At 32.1% G+C, this 22,097-nt stretch overlaps 1 protein-coding gene across 2 annotated transcripts in view; it reads left to right on the top strand.

Moving 5' to 3' along the window:
* The window catches only part of Syde2 (synapse defective Rho GTPase homolog 2), a 44,525-nt gene extending 22,891 nt beyond the window's left edge, over window positions 1-21,634 (top strand). Inside the window, exons 4-8 of one of the 2 annotated variants that reach the window (XM_046443266.2) lie at window positions 1,761-1,887; window positions 13,332-13,513; window positions 15,277-15,508; window positions 17,786-17,833; window positions 18,399-18,537. In XM_046443266.2, the coding sequence (XP_046299222.1) occupies window positions 1,761-1,887; window positions 13,332-13,513; window positions 15,277-15,508; window positions 17,786-17,823 (579 nt within the window). In that variant the 3' untranslated portion in view covers window positions 17,824-17,833; window positions 18,399-18,537. Of the gene's footprint in view, window positions 1-1,760; window positions 1,888-13,331; window positions 13,514-15,276; window positions 15,509-17,785; window positions 17,834-18,398 lie in introns of both variants that reach the window. The other variant, XM_046443265.2, reaches the window with a different exon arrangement.
* The last annotated feature ends 463 nt before the right edge of the window (window positions 21,635-22,097 follow it).

Raw genomic sequence — 22,097 nt, 5'->3', positions numbered from 1 at the left:
TTAATTTAGGAATATATCCTAAAATGCCCTATCCTTGAAATACCTATATTCGATCTTAATTTTTTTATTCATCCATTTAAAGGCTATGTTGTAGTTCAGTTTTGGGAGGTAAAATGTTATGTTAATTTGTTGTCTACTGTTTAAGTAGTACTTCCTTAAATTTGCTCTAGGTTCATTTCCTTCTCAAGTTCAAGGAGGCACATCCTTATTATAGGATTTTATGACACTTAAATGTGCCTATACCACAAGGGCTATAATCAAGTTAGTTTCTTCTATTGTGGAAGGATTTTCTTTGAGCCTATTTAATAGCCTATCTACATTTTTACCTTGTCTTTCTTGAGATGATGCAACTAGCCTAACAAATGCTATTCTCAACATAAATGCATCAGGAATATGGTTAAGAGGAGAAACTTCAATATTTTTCCTAGTCCATGTTTCTTAGTTTCCCATATGTTGATCCTTTTGAATGTAACAACACTTTGCATTACTGTCTTGTACAAATAGTTTTAGTTTTTTTTACTGTCTTTCAGTTAATACTTAGAGCTTATCATTTCAAACATTTTGGACAACATTTCCCTGCATCCATTATTGATACTTTCCCACATTAAAACCCATCTTCTCTGTTATAGTCTGTCAGGGTTTTTTTTTTTTTTCTTTTGTCTTGCTTTTATTAGTGGTATCAGTTTTTCCATGACTTAAGAGGTTAAGTCACAAGTAAACCCAGAAATTTAATTTGAGTATACCTTCTTGTAGATCATTTATAACATTTTATAGTGATTCCTAGTTCAAATTCTTGAGGCTTTGCTTTATTTCTGTCTTAAAATAATTTCTTTCTCTATAACTCTTCCTTCAATCCAAGATGACTGAGATTTCTAAATAGTCTTTGACGTGGAAGTATAGGTGACAACCACTTATTTTCCTTAATATTCTTGAAGTTTATTCTTTCAAAGAACTCTTATAGCAGTTAGGCTGGTTTTTTCCTTATAGCAACCATTCTGGTTTCTTCTCCGTGAATTTATAGTGAACTTCTTAAGACTTAGTATTTCAGAATCTGTATGAACTGTTTTTTAAAAACAAATCTTTCATTGTAGGTTATTGGATTGAATAGTACTTATGCAACTTACATAAATTTTAAACTAGAGGTTTTATTTTATCTTTACTGTATTGATTAAATTTCTTCTGTTACGTTATAATCAATTTCATAAGTAAAATTCCCCCTAATTTGGCTTTTATTTCTTCCTGAAAATCTTTTTGTTTTTTTTCCTTAGAAAACTTTATACAAATAGCATACTGGCTTCTCGTTTGAACTATATAATTATTTTATGAATAAGGAAACTGAGTCTTAAAGAGATTAAATAACCTGCCCAAGTTTACCAGTAAAGAGTGACAGGGGAGCTTTACAACTCTAAAACCATTGTTTAATTGTGGTATTGCATTATATCAGTCTAGGGCAAAAGATGTGAAATGGTACGTGCTTGGTATGGAGATACTGGTTGGACAGTATGAAGAGAAGAGATTGCACCTCTTTCTTAAGATTACTGAGAATGCAGAAATCATACTATATTGTTTGAAATGAAAAAATAGGATTTTTTAAAACTAAACAACATTGTCCATGTTGAGACTTCAATAGCTGTCTTGGAGGTATTATAATTACATGCGATCAGAACAAATGTGATTGCTAAGTTTGTGTGATTTATATTGTACTATTATATTGTTTCTTTATTAAATACAACATAATGTGGCCATAATTTTATTTCTAGGTAGTAGGCCTGTATCGATTATGTGGTTCAGCAGCAGTCAAGAAAGAACTTCGAGAGGCTTTTGAGAGGGATAGCAAAGCTGTTGTTCTATGTGAAAACCAGTACCCAGATATAAATGTAATAACAGGTAATTAATAGATTTTATTGTATGTACCAATTCTGGAAAGACTGTAGAAACGAGAATTGAAACACTATCGTAGCCTAAATTTAATGAGCTTTTTTGGGGTTTGTTTGTTTTTTAAGTCTTAGTTTCCTTCCTTCATAAACACTACTTACTTGCTGTGTTATTTTTTTGTGGGGAGATATTAAGATATGGTTCCTGCCCTTAAATAGCCAGCAGATGATGAGGGGGGAGTAAGAACTACATTAAATTAGCTGTAGTAGCTAGTAGATATTTACCTTCATAGAGAGATAAATAAAATTCCACAGGAGTTCAGTTTGACTGAAGCGTAGTTGATGTAAAAGGACATTGATTTTCTGGTTTGAAAATTTTAATATATTTGCTAGGCAAAGGGGTCTTTCTAGTAGGGAAGTAGAGTCATTAAGGATTTGTTTTTAGGAATATTAATCTGGCAAGTCTGTATGTAATTGAAAGTGAAGAGACCAGAAGAAGGAAAATCAGGAATTTTTATCAGTAGTTCCAGCAATGAAGTAATGAGGGATTGCAGCAGTAGAAATAGAAAAGCATAGAATTGAAAGGATGTGTTACAAGAGAGGGCCCCAGAAAAAAAGGATTTTGAAACCTGGTTGATTTGGTAACTTAACCATTATAGCAGAAAAAAGAGCTGTAAGAAGATCTGTGTTTGGTGGGGAAATATTGAGAATGATTATGAGTTTGGTTTTGGATATATTATATTTGAAGTAGTAGTGAGATCTAAAATGGATATATTAAGTGAAGTTGAAAGTGTTCATTTGCCACTAAAGAAAGGATGTAGTAGAATTTGAGTTGTCCAGTCAAGTGGTCAGTATAACCACCAAGTAGCATTGAGAAGAATATACTTCCAGTACCTGTGAAAAGGGAAAACAAGCCAAGATACCCTTTCCTTCCTTCCTTCCTTCCTTCCTTCCTTCCTTCCTTCCTTCCTTCCTTCCTTCCGTCCTTCCTTCCTTCCTTTCTTTCTAAAAATGTTTTGTTTAGTTTATGAATGAACACAATACCTTTATTTTATTTATTTATTTTTATATGGTGCTGAGGATTGAACCCAGTGCCTCACATATGCAAGGCAAGTGCTCTACCGCTGAGCCCCAGTCCCAGCCCCCCTTTTCTTTCTTATGAATTTCTTAGGAATTTTAACAAATCAGAAATAATGATTACTTATTTTTTGTAAAGGAAGAGGCTTATCACTACAAAAATGAGATAATTTAAAAAATACATATGAAATGTTCTTACCTTGTTAATATGTAATTAACAAAACAAGTAAAATATCCACTTTATGAATTCATTAGAGAAAATTTTTATAAATACCAATTTTTAGGAGCGTGGATTCTATAAATAAAAGTGGATTTTTGGAGAGTGCTCAGTTGTAGAGCCCTTACTTAACATATATAAGGTTGTGGGTTTGATCCCTATCACTGAAAAAAAGAAAGTGGATTTTTGTTTTGGTGAAGATTTGTTGTAAAAATGGAAATTATGTTAAGCATGTATGATTCAAAAGTTGAAATAGAGTGCTTTTAGTTAATGGGTAAGAAGGGATTTTAGTTTTGCAGCATATGCAGAAAATATGAATGATAATAGGTCAGTGAATATTGGGATTAAAATAGTCTTTCCTAAAATTGAGAGTTTCTAATTTAATGAATTGGATGTTTCTTGGTGGTAAGACCATTTTCAAAAGAATTTAGAACTATTTTCTTTCTTCATAGAGTCAATAAATGATTTAAGATTTGTTTGAGGAATATTAGAATTCTAATAGATTAATCATTGTGGCTCAAAACAAAGTGTGTTGTTGATTTGGGAAACTGGCTAGTAGTAATGTTGCCTCAAATGTTTGTTCCATATGAATTCACACTTCTGAGTAAACTTTAGAATATAGTTAATAAGTAAGTCTAGAAAATAAGAAATTAATGAAGTAAGTGATGGAGTTGTTCACAGTTTGATGCATTTTTAGAGGTTGGTTTGTCTGGAGCACAGAATGAAATGCTCCAGACAAACCAGGGGTTTTTTGTTTTTGTTTTTGTTTTTGTTTTTTTTGAAAGCAAATACAAAATTTAAGATATGAAGTCCTCTTCATTCCCTGAGGACTTTGATATCTTAGCAAATGGTTATATGTTCATTTCAAGTCCTGCCATCATCCTAAGTGACTTTAACATACAAATGATGGTTCAGAACCCTAGGTTCTTTGTCATCAACTATGACCTTTATATCAGCTCTACTTTATGATCTACTCCTGATATCATGGTTCTTGTCATCTAGGATTTGCCTCTGAAATTTGAATTCATTTCATTCTAGAGCTAAATTTCCTATTCTCAAGTTTCCTTACTCAGTTAAATTCCTTCCCATTTTTCACTTCATTAGTTATCCTTTAATATTTTTGCTCAGTCAGTTCTCTTCTCGTTTCCCACTCTGGTCATATTAGATTTCATGGTTCATCATTTTAGCAACTTTCATACAAATGTCCTAAATGCTGTTACCTCATCATTGTTCTTTGCTCCACCCATCTGACAAAACCTCTGATCTGCAATGTCATTTATGAGTCTTATTTAACATCTTTATTGAGGTATAATTTCCATATGATAAAAAGCATATAATAGGATGTTTTCACATATGTTCATATTTCATAGAACCATAACCACAGCAGATGTAATGAATATAAGCGCTGTCTCCAAAAGGTCCCTCATATTTCTGTGTAATTCCTCCTGCCTGTGCCTCTCGCCTCTTTATTCCCTGTCCTGAGGCAACCATTGATCTTTCTTGCTGTTGTTATAATTCATTTTTTAGAATTTATGTAATGGAGTTACACAGAATGAACTCATGTAGTGTTTTATTTTTTGCAGAGGTGGGGAATTTGGCCTCTTTTATTAGCCAAATTATTTTGAGATTCATCCATGTTATTGCAAGTATTCATGGTCCGTTTCCTTTTTTTTTTTTGAGAACTCAGGTTTATGACGCTGGCAGACCCAGAAAAGCTATCACTCTGAAATTCTGGGCCTTGAGTTGAGATTACATGGGTCTTTATAGGAAATTTACAACATTGGTGGGTTTGAATTCTTGACCCACATGATCACAGACCATGCACAGGAATTCTTATGATAAGCAGCTCACAGATGCAGAACAAAGGCAGTGAGACACCTGCAAGTGATATCAGAAAGTGGACTTCATCATAGTCAGCAGTTTGTCAAGATAACTGTAAGCTTACATCCCTAAGAGCTATATATATAAAACCTCCATATCTATAAGGTTATAGTTCAGACATCAGTTTATTGGCATAGTAACCTATAATTCATACTAACAATTAACTGATGCAGCTACATTTCTACAGAGTACAGAAAGTTACAATGCGCCATTTTCTCCTACATGTAAAAATAGCATTTCACATCCAGGAATGCACAGAGTCCTCCCTTTTCAGTGGTCAGCAGGTTTAAACCTGTTTTGTAGGACTACCTCTTCAAGGGAATCTCCTTGGTCTTATAAGGTCTCAAGTGTTCCTGGAATTCACCCCATGTTATCCATAAACTGTGTTGACAGTTGGTTATAGTGGGCCTCAGAAAATGCTATTTCCCTAACTCTTGCTCCTTTCCTGGCTGTAATTCCTATGACAACTAATAGGGGAATAATTTATATAGCTCTTTTGATTCTACCATGAGCTTCTACTGATATTTAGAGAGGTTGAACCCCAGGGACAACATCTGCCTGGGAAATAACATAGGTTAGCGTACAAGTTCCTGCCCAACCACTAGGAAGGCATTGGTAAGGCATGTTTTTCACACACAAAGAAAATGCCTGCCTGAGGTCCACACCACTAGCTGGTTTGTAATGAGGGTCCATTTCCTTTTTATTGCCAAATAGTATTCCATTGTATGGATATACTGTCACTGGTATATCTATTCATCTATTGACAGACATTTGGGTTTTTTCAAGTTTGGGGCTATTATAAATAAAGCTGCTTTGAACATTCATTTGTAAGTTGTTGAGTGGGCATATGCTTTTATTTCTTCCTTCATTTCTCTTTCTTTTTTCCTCCCTTCCTTCCTTTCTTTCCTTTTTTTTTTCTTTCCCTCCCTCCCTCCCTCCCTCCCTCCCTTCCTTCCTTTCTATAGGTGATTGAATCCAGGGCCCCACTGAACTATACCCCCAATCCTATTCAGTTCTTTTGGGTAAATATCTCTTTTATGCCTAAATCACATTATCTTGATTATTGCATTAAATTTATACATCGATATGAGAAAAATTAACATGTTAACAATATTGAATTGAGATCTTAGAACATGATAAATCTATGTTGTGTTTAATTTGTCAGCAATATTTTTAAATTGACAATGTGTAATTCTTACATATTTTATCAGATTTATTCCTAAATACTGGCATGCCATCTTCTTATTAGCCACTTGCATATTTTCTTCAGAGAAATTATTCAGAACCTTTGTCCATGTTTTAAATCAGATTATTTGTAAGAGTTCTTTATGTACAAGTCTCTAATCTGATATATAATGTGCCATTCCCCCCCACTTATTCTCTTGATGATATCCTTTGATTTTGATGATTCTAGTATATTTTTCACTTGCAATTTTGTTGTAATATCTAAAGCTTTGCTTAACCCAAGATCATAAAGATTTATAATCTTTTCTTCTGAGCATTTCATAGTTTTAGTTCTTGTATTTAGGTCTGTTATCCACTTATAATTAATTTTTGTACATTATGTAAGGAAGAGGCTCCAACTTTATGAATCTCTTATAAGTGGACTTTCACTTGTCCTGGCACCTCTTTTGAAAGAGTATTCTATCCTCATTGAATTGTCTTTCACCTTTTCAAGAGTCAATTGACTACAAATGTGAGGGCTTTTTTCTGGGTTCTTAATACTAGTTCATTGCTGTATATATTCATCCTGATACCAGTACCACTGTTTTGATTACTGAAGCTTTGTAGTGCTTTGTAGTAAGTTTTAAAACTCCCTGTTCTTCCTCTTTAGGATTTTTAGGCTGTTCTGGGTCTCTTTGAATTTACATATGAATTTTAGGGTTAGTTAATAAATTTCTGTGACAAAGCTAGCTGGAGTTCTAATAGAATTTACATTGAATCTGTAATCAATTTGGTGAGTGTTGACCTTGTCACAGTTTTAAGTCTTTTGATCCACAAAGTGAGATTAAATTACATTTTAGATCTCCTTTAATATTTTTCAAAAATAATTTTTGTTTTCAGAGTAAAATTTGGTACTTTTTTTCCTAAGTGTTAATTCTTCACAGATTCCTTTTATCACATTGAGGAAGTTCCCTTCTATTCCAAGTTTGTTGATTATATTTTATCATGAAATATATTTTGCTAGACTTTTCTGAGTCTGTGGAGAAGATTATGTGGGTTTTTGTCCTTTATTTGATTGATATGTTTCATCAGTTGGTCTTCAGATGTCAGACCAACCTTGCATCCCTGTGACAATTCTCACTTGGTTATGGTAAGTACTCTATTTTAAAAAAAGTTACGTACATGTGTGTGTGTATGTATGTGTATATATATATATATATATATATATATATGTATATTTTGCTGGATTTCATGTGATAATATTTTGTTGAATAATTTTCTTTCTACATTTCTAAGAGATACTGATTTATAATTTTCTTGTGATGTCTCTATCTGGTATGGTATCGTGTTAATACTGTCTTTATAATACTAATTAGGAAGTGTTCTCTTTGCTATTTTGAGGAGGAGTCTGTGAAGAATTGGTATTCTTTAAATATTTGATAGTATTCCCCAGTGAAGCCCTCTAGACTTGAATTTTCTTTGTGGGAAGTTTTAAATGGCTAATTTAATCTCTTAATATTAAAAGTTTAATTAGATTTTCTATTTCTTCTTGAACTATGAATAGTTTCTGTTGTTCTGTGCATTCTAACTTTTGTGTGAACTAATTTATTAGGTATAGTTGTTCATAGTATGCTCTTATAATCCTTTTCATTTCTTTAAAGTTAGTAGATGTCCCCATTCCCTCTTTTATTCTTGATTTAAGTAATTTGTGTCTTCTCTTTTTCACTTGATTAATCTACTGAAAGATTTGTCAGTTTTGTTGATGTTTTAGAGAATCAACTTTTGGTGCCATTGATTTTTCTGTTTTCTTAGTCTCTGTTTCATTAAGGTCTACTCTGATCTTTGTATTTTCCTTTCTTCTACTTACTTTGGATATAACATGCTCCTCTTTTTCTAGTTTCTGAATATAGCTAAGGCCACTTATTTGATACCTTTCTTTTCTAATATAACATTTAACTATAGATTTTCCCCTAAACGTTGCTTTGGATAGCCTCCAAACCTCTAGTACAATCCCACAAATTTTGATAAGTTGTATTTTCATTTGCATTCAGTTGAAAATGCTTTTTTTTCCCCTTCCACCCATGGGTTATTTAGAAGTATGTTAGTTTGTTTCCAAATACTTGATGAATTTTCCAGATATTTTTCTAATATTGATTTCTCATTTAACTCATTATAATCATAGACTATACTTCATAGACTCAAATGCTTTTATATTTATTGAGATTTATTTTAAAGTCTGGTGTGGTTTTTTTTGTTTGTTTTTAGTTTTGGGGGGTTTCTTTTCTTTTTTTTGGTGGTAAATGTTCCTTTTTGAGTTCATCTAAAGGATGTGTATTCTAGTGGTTAGGGATGAAGAGTGCTGTAATTATCAATAAAGTCAAGTTGACTAATAATCTTGTCACAGTCTTCTATGTCTTTGTTTTCTTTCTGTTGCTAATAGTGGAACTGAAATCTTCAACTATAATGTGATTTTTATCTGTTTATTATTGAAATTATTTTTTTCCTTCCTATCTACCACTCCCTGCCATTTCCTTTTCTTTAAAGATTCCAATTATGTATATATAAGGCCACTTGAAATTATTCCACAGCTCACTGATGATTTACTTTTTCATGCCCTCCTATTTTAATTTGGATTGTTTCTATTGCTATATTTTCACTAGTCGTCTGATGTTATTGCATTTTAAACCTCAGATATCTAGTTTTTACTACTAAAAGTTTGTTTGGGATGTGCGTATATATGCACGTGTGTGTGTGTGTGTGTGTGTGTGTGTGTATAACTTTCCAAGTCTTCACTTAACATGTTCAATCTTTATTCTAGTATTCTAGCTTCTTGAACATATGGAATAGTTTTAATAACTTTTTATTATACTTATCTGCTAATTCTTTCAGCTTTGTCTTTTCTGATTGGTTTAAGTTGATTTTTCTCCTAATCATAGGTTATATTTGCCTCTTTTCTATGCATGATAATTTTTTTATTGGATGCTAGATGCAAATTTTACCTTCTTGGATGCTGGATATTTTTATATTCCTATAAATACTCTGTGTTCTGGTATGCAATTAATTTATTCACAAAGTTTTATCTTCTCAGTTTTTCTAGGTAGACTGAGAGTAGCTTCTAAATAAGTCTCCTTTTTGTCTATTTCTTTGATTCACTATTAAATTAAAAATCTTCTAGGTGGTTGTATTAGTTTCCTGTGGGCTGCTATAACAAAAGTGGCTAAAACAATAGAAATTTGCCACATATGGTGACATATACCTATAATCCCAGCTATTCAGGAGGCAGAGGCAAGAGGGATTACAAATATGCTGCCAGCTTTGGCAACTTCACAAGATTAAAAATAATAATAATAATAATAATAATAATAATAATAATAGGAGGGGGGTTGTGGCTCAGTGGTAGAGCACCTCTGAGTTCAGGTCCCTATTTGTGCCAAAAAATATGTTGATGGTGGTGGTGATGATGATGATAAAATAAAACAATAGAAATTTATTTTCTCACAGTTTTGGATATTAGAAATCCAAAATTAAAGTATCAGTAGTACCCTGCCCTCTTGGATTCCTGTAAAGGAATTTTTCCTTGTTTCTTTTAGTTTCTGGTGGTTTGTTAGCAATCTTTGGGATTCTTTGTCTTGTTGATGTATAAATCCAATATTCCATTTTCATATGTTTATTATTCCTGTATTTCATCATTTCATTTTTCCTCTGTGTGTGTCTGTCTCCTTTTTACAAGGACATATATATTGGATTAGGGCCTACCCTAATGAGCTCATTTAACTTTATTACTTCTATAAATAATTTATTCCAAGTAAGGCCACATTCTGAGGTACTAGGGGTTCATATTTCAGTAAACCTTTATTTGGGGTAGGGGGAGGAAGGACAATTCAATCCAAAACAGTACTGTATCCAAATTCAATAAATGATGACGTTTTTCACTCTGGCACCTCAGAACAGGAGCTATTGCCTGCCTTGTGTGAGCACCCTGAATTGTTCTCTCTAATCCTTTTGGATGGTTCTCTCCCCAGCCTTGTATAGTTGCCTCCTATGTATGTGCTTATCAGTACTCAGATGAAGATTCACAAGGATCCTTGCAAATTTCCAGAGTTCTTTCTGGATAGCCTCCAGACCTCTAGTACTCTGTCCTGAAAGCTCTAGCTGTGTTGGCCTCCTTGGATTTCTAGCTTCATCTCAGCTTAGCTTCACTGTTGAACTTTAGCCAGATTTCTGTTCCCTTCTGCAACCTGAAAAGTCCCTTCAGGAAGTAAATTGGAGAACTTAAGGGCTTACCTCATTTAGTTCCCATTGCTCATGAATCACTTGTTCTTTACTTCATGTCCAATGTTTCGGACATAGTCCCTCTCTCCTGCTCCTCCCATATGTTTGTCTGGTGTTTTCAGTCATTGCACGCTTTTCTAGCCTGTATCTAGGTTCCTGATTGTTAGGAGAAAAGAATTATACAAGAGTATATTTTGGTTCTTGAATAAACCCATAGATTTCAAGATTAACTTGGTCCTTAGTGGTGCTTGCTAGTAATTGTGTTTTCTTATCAGCCTTTTCTCTCTTATTCTCCAGACTATCTGATTAGTGTCTTCTCACTCTCCTTAAACCTCTTTCACCCATGTCACTTGGTTGATGATCTTGCCTCCTAATTCACAGAGAAAATAAAAACCTTCTGCTGGGAAATTCCTCTACTTTTGTGAACCAGTCTATCAGTGAGCATTCTTTGGCATACATGCTTTCTACTTCCCAGTTTCCTTTTTGCAGTAGTGTAGATATAATTTTCCTTACATCTTGGACTAATTTTAATTCCTACATCTGTTGTCAGTAATCTTTTCTTTCCTCTTTGGGAGCTTTGCTCAATTGATTTCATTCTCTCTCTCCTGAGTCTTGAAACCCTTTTTGATGTCTTCTTTACAATTAGTGTTGAAATATTCAAATGTTGTTAGTCTTTCAAGGAAAATCTCTACTTTGATCCTGCTTCTCCCTGTCCTTTCCTCTCCTATGTGGTTATCACCTTCTCTCAAAGCCAGACTTCTTAAACTGGTGATCTGTATTTGTTTCTTTTATGCCCATTTATTTTTTCACCAACTGCCTGACTCCAGAGTCCTTTATTCTCCTGAAACCAATTGCCATGGTTGCCTCACTTCCTTTTTTTGCTCTTCTCAAAATTATCTCCAGATCATTGTTTTCTGTAGTCAGTTAAAAAAAAAATTAGTTGCATAAAATCATAAGATAAATTTGTTAAAAATACAGGTTCTTGAGACATGGCCCCTGGAGATTATGATTTAGTAGGGCTAAGAATACTATATTTCACAGAATTTAATGCTGTTTTTTATTTAGCCTAATTTTTCTTGGGTTTCATTTGATAGCTTTAACTCTCTCTTGAAACATTTTTTTCCTTGACTTGCTTGGCAGCATATTTCCCATTCTTCTCCCATCCCCATCACTGCCTCTTCTTACCACACATGCTTCTTTCCCATTCTTCCTTAGTTACCATTCAAAAATCTTGTTCCCTGAAAAATTGATGTTCTTCAGGGTTATTTTCTGCACTACCTCTTATCACCCATGCCTCTTTGATAATCTCAGTCATTATCGCCTTTAAAATGATCTTTCTCAGATCTCTGTGTCTCCATTCATCTCTTTCCTTAGCCTCACATTTTTGTATTCAGCAACCTCAAATGTCCCATAAATAATTTAAGCTCAGTATGTTCAAAATAAAACTCTTCTCTCTACCTGCGAATACATAGTTTTCCTCCTTTTTTTTTTTCTATTTCAAGTCATATCCATCTGTATACTCAAGCCCCAAAGAGGAAAGAAACATTCTTTTTTCCCTTTCCCTCATAATTACAAATGCATTTTTGATTTAGCATTCCCCCTTCAGGCAATTTATGCTATAGACATACCTGCATTTACCCAAAGTTGTGATGTGCAAGATTTTTCATTGCAGTGTATCTTGAAATAAAAGATTAGGAAGAATCAAAATACCCATCTATAGGGGAGTGAACAGATTAAACTGGTACACCCATCCATTGGAGTGCTATCATGGGGCTACAAAAATGATTGAGAAAGCTGTCTATGTACTGAGAAGATCTCAAGGTTATAGTATTAAATGAAAAAGTAAGAAACAGAATGGGAGATATATGCTATCTTTTATGTAATAAATGGAGAGAAACAAATATTTGAATGATGCATAAGAAATGTATGAACCATGTTACTATTAAAATTTTTTAAATTATGAAATGGAAAGCTTCCTATATGATGCTTTTTAATTCAAGCTAATCTTTTAGACTAAGTTTTCAGCTAATTTGAGAGCATGTTCTAAATCAATATTGTGTATTTTTAGGTTTTGGCAATCAGAAATATCTTGTTTTCCCTTTTGATGACATTTCAGTTTTATCTCGTGTCTTACTTTGCTTAGATGTAACAACTATGACTTTACTGTTTCCTCTATTATAGGTAGTATCTCAGTTCAAAACCGCTTGAGGTGTGTTTGAAATTGACTTCCCTTACTCCTATAGTGATGTCTGATGTTTTCTTTTCTTGGCTTTTGGTTTCAGGAGTGATTTTTTTCTTTCATATGATAGTGTAACATTATAGATTATTCAACCATCTTGTATATCTGTTTAAAGCCCGTCTCCAGAATTAGAAAGGAAGTGCAATTATATATTTATTTGCAAGGACTTTGGACCATTGGTACTCTTTCACTATTAATAAAAGTCTGGAAACTCAAAATTTACATAGTTGGAATAATTATTTACAACTAACATCAATTAATATGCCTTTCTTCTGTTTTACATTCACTTTGAGGAGCCTTTTATAGAAGGGCAGAATCAATAGGATTCAATCATAATAATCAGGTAGCTTATTATGATTCATAAACTTAATATGTATGGTAGTTGGAAATTTGTGTGCGTTTTTAGTATGTTTTCAAAACTAAATTACCAAGATAACTTAAAAAATACAAAATGCTAGAGTTTTGTTATACTGCTTTTTAATGTTGCTTTTATTTTTGGAATATTAAAAGTTGGCTATGATAATACTTAACATTTAAAAACAAAAACATAGTTCTTTATTTCACTCTGAAAACCAATCACAACTTTCTCTGATTTGTTTTTTTAAAGGTGTTCTTAAGGATTATTTAAGAGAACTTCCCTCTCCTCTGATAACAAAGCAGCTTTATGAGGCTGTATTAGATGCAATGGTAAAAAGTCCTTTGAAAATGTCATCAAATGGTTGTGAAAATGACCCAGGTGATTCTAAGTTCACTGTTGACCTGTTGAATTGTCTGCCAGGTGTTGAGAAGGTAATGTAATTGGTATGCATTTTTCCCAAATCCAGCTAATGAATTATGTGCTTAGCTCTAAGAACTACATTTTCACGTCTTTAATATTTGTGGCAGTTAAGTATTTAAGCTCTGTCTTTATTGCTTTTTAAACAGCATAAATCTGGAAATCAGTTTTACAGTTTCTGTATTTGACTTTAATCTAGGCATGAATATGCCTTTTAAGCTTTTAAAATGTATTGTTATCTTATTATTAAAATAATACGTTTATCTGAGAAAATATAGAAAATGTAAAATTACCAATATCCAAAGGCAAATATAACTGATATTTTGATGTGTTTTCTTTTAATATTTTTTAAATTTGACAACCATTTTTGTGTATATGGCTTAGTCTTAAGACTTATGCACTCTGCCCACACCTCTGCTTCTTTTCTCCTTGCCTCGTGCCATTTACTCTTCCCCCACATCTAATCTCAACACCAGCATCTTCAGGTTTACTTGCAGGAGGAACAGAAGGATGACTGGTCTGCAGAACCAGCCTAAGCCTGACTTTAGAGGCTGTTACTGAGAATAAAGGGAAAATGAGAGAAAGATGTGGTTGGGCTTGACCAGAGGAGGCCAACTTTGTTTGCATTTCTTATTGTATAGGGGTAGAAAGTGCAAGATGAGTGGGTAGAAACTTTGAGCCCAGTAACTTTATTCACTAGTTATTTGTCCCAGAAATGTCCAGTGTTCTCTCCAATACACTCCTCCTTTGCATGAGGGAGAGGAACCTCTAAAGAGTGCAGAAGCTGAGGGTGGGGTGTAGTAGGAGGAGACAATTGAAGAGGTGGAAGTAATCCCTCCTAACATTAGGTAAAATTATAAATGCCACTTTTGAGTGAAGAAATGAGTGTCAGGAATTTAAATCACATGACCAGAATTACATAATTTAGTGATTGTTTTTAGTCTGTTGCATGAATTTACCCATGCTATTAACATCCTTTCTAAAGAGGCTGCATACTGTCCCATTGAGTGGATGTGACCTAATTTATCACAATTTTATTTTATATAATGTTTATGTTTTGAACCTAGTTATTTTTTCAATGTAATTTATAAGAAATTACAACTGATTTTGTAATACTTCAAAAAACATTATTACTTTCCCTAAGTACATAAACTCAAATAAATATTCCACTTCTTGACCCAGTTCTATTTATGCGTTTCCTTAAGGATTAAAATATTTTTTTCCTGTAAATTTTTATTTTACTTCTAACTTTCCTTTTTCCATCTTTTATCTGCTTAATATTTATTAGTTAAGAAACACATTGATCTTTAAAAAATCTGCATCATGGTAGACTCTGGCTATGCTCTGAAATAGTAAAGCTTCTTAAGTATGGTAGGCCTGTATTTATAACTATAGGATTTATCTATACTTTAAAAATGAACTTTCCTTTCCATTATACCTTTTGCTGTTATCTTTTAGAGAGGGTAGAGAGGAAGAGTTGATGATGCATTATCCCAGGGACTCCAGTTGAAATTTGGAATACATTCAGAAGCATTTTATGGAGTATTATTAGAATCATTTAATGGATTAAATCATGTTGTTAGAATATTATCTGGACCCCTTTGTAATGTTTCTGTTAGAAAACATGTTCAGGTTCCTGATATCCAACTTACGAATAAGCCTTTGAAACAAACTTTTAAAAGTAACAAGATGCATACCTATATTTTGCCATAAATTGTATCCTTGGATTTGTGTCTATATGAATATATTAAGTGAAATTTCATTTGATTTAATTTAGGCAACCCTAAAGATGTTGTTGGATCATTTGAAATTGGTAGCTTCTCATCATGAAGTAAATAAGATGACCTGCCAGAATTTGGCCGTGTGCTTCGGACCAGTATTATTAAGTCAGAGGCAAGAGACTTCCACCCATAACAACAGAGTCTTTACTGATTCAGAAGAACTTGCAAGCGCTTTGAATTTTAAAAAACATATTGAAGTTCTTCATTATTTACTCCAACTCTGGCCAGGTAAATGATTCTATGGAAATATTCTTATTTTTCAATGATGGGGGTGAATTAGCTAATCATAAAATATTCCCATGTATGATTGAAGATAATATTTTTTAGCTTTGCTTTTTAATATATTTATAAATTGATACCTCTCCTTCAGATTTTTCTATGTATATTTTGTGCCTTTTCTGATAATATTGGAAACGTGGGACAGTGTACACATTTTGGATTTGGTCAGATCTGGATCTGAATCCTGGTTGTGCCACTTATTAGCACTTTGACCTTAACATCAGTATCATCTTTTGTTACAGACTTTATATGAGGACAGCTTTTGGCACATAATACTTAATGTTAATTTATTTACTCTTCTCATTTTAAGTTCAACTGTTATGAAGCAAAATTTATTTTTCTTCTTAAATCCATTCATTCGTCTTCCTGACATCTTTACTGTATTCATGATTGTTTTTCAGATTATCCCAAGTTGACATGGCATTTACCCTTGATCTTTTTTTTTTTTTTAATATTTTTTTAGTTGTAGATGGACTCAATACCTTTATTTTAATTGTTTTTATTTTTGTGTGGTGCTGAGAATTGAACCCAGTGCCTCATATGTGTGAGGCATGTGCTCTGCCACTGAGCCACAATCCCAGTACTTAAGTACTTGGTCATTTCATTTTGAATAACATGGTGAATAAAAACAAATTAAGTTTCTTAAGTAATTAGTCATTTCATTTTGAAGGTTTTTCAGCAACCTTATTAGACTGCATTTCTTATTTCATTCCATTGAAAGTGAGTAGTCAACAGTAATAAGAAAGAACTTTTCTTTTAGGGTTAAAATTAGCCATTTTCTTTGCATCAACAAAGAAAACATTCTAGCATCATCACTTTAAAAAAGGCAATGTCATTGATTTTTTAGAAATTGAATTTTTAGTCTAAAAGATATAAAGTATTGATTTAATTGGTTTCCTAAATACTATTCAGAATGCAAAGATAATGTTGGAATAGCATCTTGGCTAAAAAACGGCGTTAAGAGACTGGCAACAAAAGAAATCTGGATTTTGCAGGTGAATGTCAGAAAATACAGGCATAATGAAAGCTTAAGACACAAGAATCAAAAGATGTGTGGTTGGATCAGACCAGATGAGCCCAAGGTTAGCAGTGTTCTGTTAATTTGGTGGCAAAAACAACAGTCATAGCAGTTTAACACTAAGAACAAGTAGAACACAGAGAAAGGGGAAAAAAGGAGACAGTGGAGATAAGTAGCCAGAGGAGAAAAAGGAATATGAATAATTAAACAGTGGAAAAATTTAGATAGCCTTTCTGCATTTGAATCAATTAATGGCATGGAACATTTTATATTGATACTTACATGAAAGATCACTTAAAATAAATATCTCACCTTTATTTTCTTGAAAATTTTTATCAAGAACTTAGTTATCTATAAATAATATATAATAATAATTGTCATAAAAATGAAGTATATAGGACTGGGGATGTAACTCAGTAGTACAGTAGTTGTCTAGCATGTGCAAGTCTCTGGGTTCAGTGCCCAATACTGCCAAAAAAAAAAAAAATTGCAATACATCGACATTTTTAAAACATGACACACAATTAAGTATCCTAATAGAATGTAAGTAAAATATTATGTGCTGTCTGAAAAATATTATATCACTCTAAGTCTGGAAAACTAGAACCATATATGTTTTTGTAGTTTTTCTTATTTTGTACAATAGTAAACAAGCATGATTATATGTTGTAAGATTGGTATGTTATCACTGATTTACATGCTCTTTATCTTAAGGAAGTATATAAGGAGAAGCAGATATTAATAAAATAAATAAGCAGAAAAAAGAAAGTATGGATGATCTTTAGTAGCTATGTCTCAGTCTTATGAATTAAGTCAATTTTATATACAGAAGAGCCTTAGACATATATTTTGTGTAGTATAAATGAGTAAGCAACGAAGCCTTAATTTATTATTAAATAATGTGTGTATCTATAGTGATCTTCTATGTGGCCAGTACGATACCAGAAGATATGATACGTCTTATCTCAAAAGAAAATAATCAGGGGCTGGGGTTGTGGCTCAGGGTAGAGCGCTTGCCTAGTGCATGTATGGCAGTGGGTTTGCTCCTCAGCACTACATAAAAATAAATAAAATAAAGATATTGTGTCCATCTACAACTAAAAAAATATATATATTAAAAAAAATAGTCTTAGAAAGAGGAATGTTATTTGGGCTTGCTAAATATCTAACCAGAATGGGAAAAATGAAAATATTTGTACTATTTCCAGGCAATAAAGGAAGACTGTTAGTAGCTAATGCTGTATAATCGAACTCAGGTAACAAATGGTCAAGTCTAGTATTCCTGCATTTTATCAAAGCAAATTTTGGGCTGCTTAGTAAATTATGACACTGTTGCTAATTGCAGAAGAGCCCACTAAAGTCAGGACTTTTAGAGTAATCACTTTAGATGCCTTGCCTCATTATGTTTGCAGACAAAGGAACTTTTTGTTTTGTTTTGTTTGTACACCCACTTGCCTTGCCTGCTTTTTGCTGTAGCCTTTAATTTAGAAGCTACCAGCTTAGCTACTGTTTGAATTATAGCTAGATAATAATTAACTTGCACCAAAAGTTAATCAACATTGGAAATTTAATTTATTTGAGGACATTATGATATAGCATGAATTAGCACCACCGAACATTCCACTAGCTTCTGTTCCTAATTTTGATGATGTCTGATGATAGAAAAAAATAATTATGGTATGCTTACTTTTGATAGTGTGCATGTTTTTGTTTTAATGCATGTTTTTAGTTGATTATTAAATGGCTTATCTTTATTTAGCTCTGTTTTTTTAAGACCAGTTGGATTGCTGTCACTAAAACAAATTTATTGTTCATTTCTAGTGCAACGTTTAACTGTCAGAGAATCAACAGACAGTTTGTTCCCAGAGCAGTTGTCCTCTCTGAATTATTTGAGGCGGAAGAAAGAACGACCTCACATGTTAAATTTGAATAGTATTGATTCATCAGGAGTACTTAGACCAAGGCAGACCAGATTAGACAGTCCACTTAGCAATCGTTATGCAGGAGACTGGAGCAGCTGTGGAGAAAACTACTCTTTAAATACAAAAGAAAATTTAAATGATGTGGATTATGATGATGTACCTTCAGAAGACAGAGAAAATGGAGAAGATTATAGCAAAATGAATGGACCAGAAATAATGATTGAACAGCCACTTCCTATGTCCAAAGAGTGCACATTCCAGACATACTTGACAATGCAGACCATTGAGTCTACAGTGGATCGAAAAGTTAATCTCAAAGATCTACAAGAAAGCATTGATACTTTGATTGGCAATCTGGAGCGTGAGCTCAACAAAAACAAGCTTAATCTGAGTGTTTAAGATTGAAAGGTTTAATTTGGTTTTTAATAATGTCTTAAAGTTTCAAATGAGTTCTTTTCATGTTCTTATACCTCACAGTGTTGCTTTTTAAATATTTTTTACTCTTAAAACCTTTGAATAATATCTAATAAGTTCATGTGATTCAGTTAAAGATAATTCATTAATATAATCTTTTTTTGGGGGGAAGAAGTAAGAATTTAATAATATTTTAAATAAGATTAGTATTTCTTCATTGAATTCAGTCATTTTTCTCCCATATCACACTGTATACAACTGCAGTAGTTATGACTCATTTTTATCAACCTAGATGTATCACATATCTAATTATTTGATTCCTAAAATATTTTAAAAGAACACATGCAAGCATAATTTGAAAGGCATTTTAAGTGAGTTTCCTCTATTTATAATGCATCTCTCTTCACATTTTTTTTGGCCAGATCTTCCCATTATTTATAAGAGCTAGTTGCTAAACTAACATTTAGTGCTTTTTCCACCATACCCCTTTATTCTATAATTTCAGTATTTCTCTAAAAGATGAAACTGTAGGAAAAAAGAAAATCAAACCTCAAGGACCAACATTTCTATATGCTGTGTTTTCTCATTTTAGTTTTAACTAATGTGGTAGGTTTTATTTTCCCTCAAAATATTATACAATCATAATTATATTCAAAATTGATGGAATCTTACAGTCAAGCAAGATACAGAATATGGAATGGTATTTATGAATAAGGACAATCAGGTAATATTCTTAAGTATAATTAAAGATATAAGGGAAATACTATTCATGATTTAATCCAAGACCATGAAGGTGAAAAGGCATGACCTAACATGAAATGCATACTGAGTTCATTTGCAGCATTAAACCAAATCCAAGAAAACTGGTTATATCCCAATTCCTTTAGGAAATCTAACTATACTGAAGTAATTTTGATCAATGAAGTTTATTTTAAAGCAATAATCATTGCTGTAAAGCTCTGAAGGTAAATTTGTGAAATGCATTTTCTTTGGCAGTTTAACTGATTTTTCTTTGAATGGAGGCCCATTGAGTATTACACAACTAAGAAAAGGCATATTAAATGTTCTTGGACCACATTTTAAATTTTTTGAAAAGCTACAAGGGAAAGCCAACAATATCATTCAGTTTATTTAAGATTTAATTATATCTTTAATTATATTTAAGAATATTATCTGATTGTCTGTATTCATAAATACCATTTCATAGACGTGTATTTCACTTGATTGTAAGATTCCATTAATTTTGAATGTAATTATGATTGTATAATATTTGGGGGGAAATATATTTTTGCTTTATCTCTTTAGAAAATTTCTGGGGATAAAGAGAACTTGGATTTTTTTTTGATATTTTAATAAACCTTTTCAGTTATATGGAGGTAATTTTCAAATGCACTTACAAAATCATGTAGGTTATTAGCTCCTCAAGGTTTTTGTACTGTATAGGAATTACTCCTCTGTAGTTGGGGCAGATGTTCCTTTAGAGGAACATGCAGCTGCTCAGTCTGATTTGCAGTAAGAATCTTGTACACTGTAACATCATTTGTTCACATTTCATTTGCAATGCAAATGCTGCTATATATAAAACCTTTTTATAAATAAAATTATACAAATATTAATGTATCTGTATTAACATTCAGTAATTATTTAAGCTTACAAAAATATTTTTATAATCTTGAAAATGTGTATATACCTATAAGAACTTATATGTGTAGGTATTAGTTTGGGGGAAGTGGTTGACAGTAGAATCACATGTATTTTTTGAGATATATATGTTGTGAGGCCAAAATTATTAGTTAAAAAATGTCTTTCAGGGAAAGGACATTTAAGTTCTTCAAGGAGGGATTACATAAAAACACTTGAATTAAAAACATTTTAGAAGCACCTGAATAGAAATAATAGACTTTCCTCTTTTGATTCATAGATGGTCACAATATCTTTGTGAAGTCACCTTTTCAATTGAGTCTTTCAGCTTCTTGAGGGATTAAGTGCTCAGATTTCTGTATTAGTGACAAATTAAGAAAAATCTTCACCTATTCTATGCATTTTTGTATTCTGTAATGTTTTAAGTATTTATTTGTAATAATAAACTTATAATATTGACTTTATAATTACCCCCATTTGTTTCTAATGAAATTGTCTTGCCACCATACGACATGTTATTGATTTTTAGAAGTTAACTTATTTTGGCTAAGTGTATCTACAAACCAGTTTTATAGTAATCATAGTAGTGTTTGACATGTTGACTTAGAAGGCTTTTTAAAATTAAATTGGAATGTATTTTTTTAAACTTTTATACCTACAGAATGTATAATTTTAGATTTATAAATAAAATTTGAAATCTCAGCTTTAAGATTTAGCAGCCATTAAAAACTGGCTTCCTAATGTTTTTCTAAACATTAAAAGTATTTTACTATCTCTATGCAATATACATTGGTAAACAGAACACCTTTTTATTTACTTTGAAATCCCACTAAAAATGATAATTATTTTTTTATGAAATTTTCATTTTTTAAAGCTTTGTATAACAGTTTAGAATACCAAAATAATATGTGGCAGGTATATGTCATGAGTAAACAGAGGAAAGTACTTTGAAATGTTTTCCAGGGAGACTCTGTTTTCTTCCTTTTGTTTGCTATGTCATGTATATTTATGAACTGGTATATTGTATGAACTGAATAAGTTTCAGAATGTAAAAAATTTTATTAAAAGATTATAACCCTAGTATCATTCTTTTAATTATCATAATGATTTTAATGATAGCCTATTTAATATTATTTTTAAAGGTATTGTCCATAATTATATGGAATGACATTTATTTATCCAAAATTGAATTTTCTAGAATCTGAAATACTTTAAGATATTATTTCACTTTGGATGAGAATAGTTTTAAAGTTAGTCTCTGTCACCTTAAATGGAGAATTCTCAACATTTTTTTGTTTCTGAGTCATAACTATAGACTTATATTTTTATCTCTTTTGCTTCTAGAAGTGCTGAATAAGCTTAACTGCCTTTACTTTAAATCTTTTTTCAGTGTTTATACCTGCTTTTTGTAATTTCCTGGGATCTGCCTATACAGACTGTCAACTATAATTCCTTTCTGAGCCTACTGGATCTGATGTTTTTGAGGATTAAAAACAATTTTAACTTTAGTGCATGTACCTGAGTAAAAATTTTAAACAATTCA

The sequence above is a fragment of the Marmota monax genome, unplaced genomic scaffold (genome assembly GCF_021218885.2).
Source record: "Marmota monax isolate L192 unplaced genomic scaffold, Marmota_monax_Labrador192_F-V1.1 WCK01_AAM20220418_F8-fsc00046, whole genome shotgun sequence".
NCBI classification, from domain to species: domain Eukaryota; kingdom Metazoa; phylum Chordata; class Mammalia; order Rodentia; family Sciuridae; genus Marmota; species Marmota monax.
This window is presented reverse-complemented; position numbering and strand designations above follow the sequence as displayed.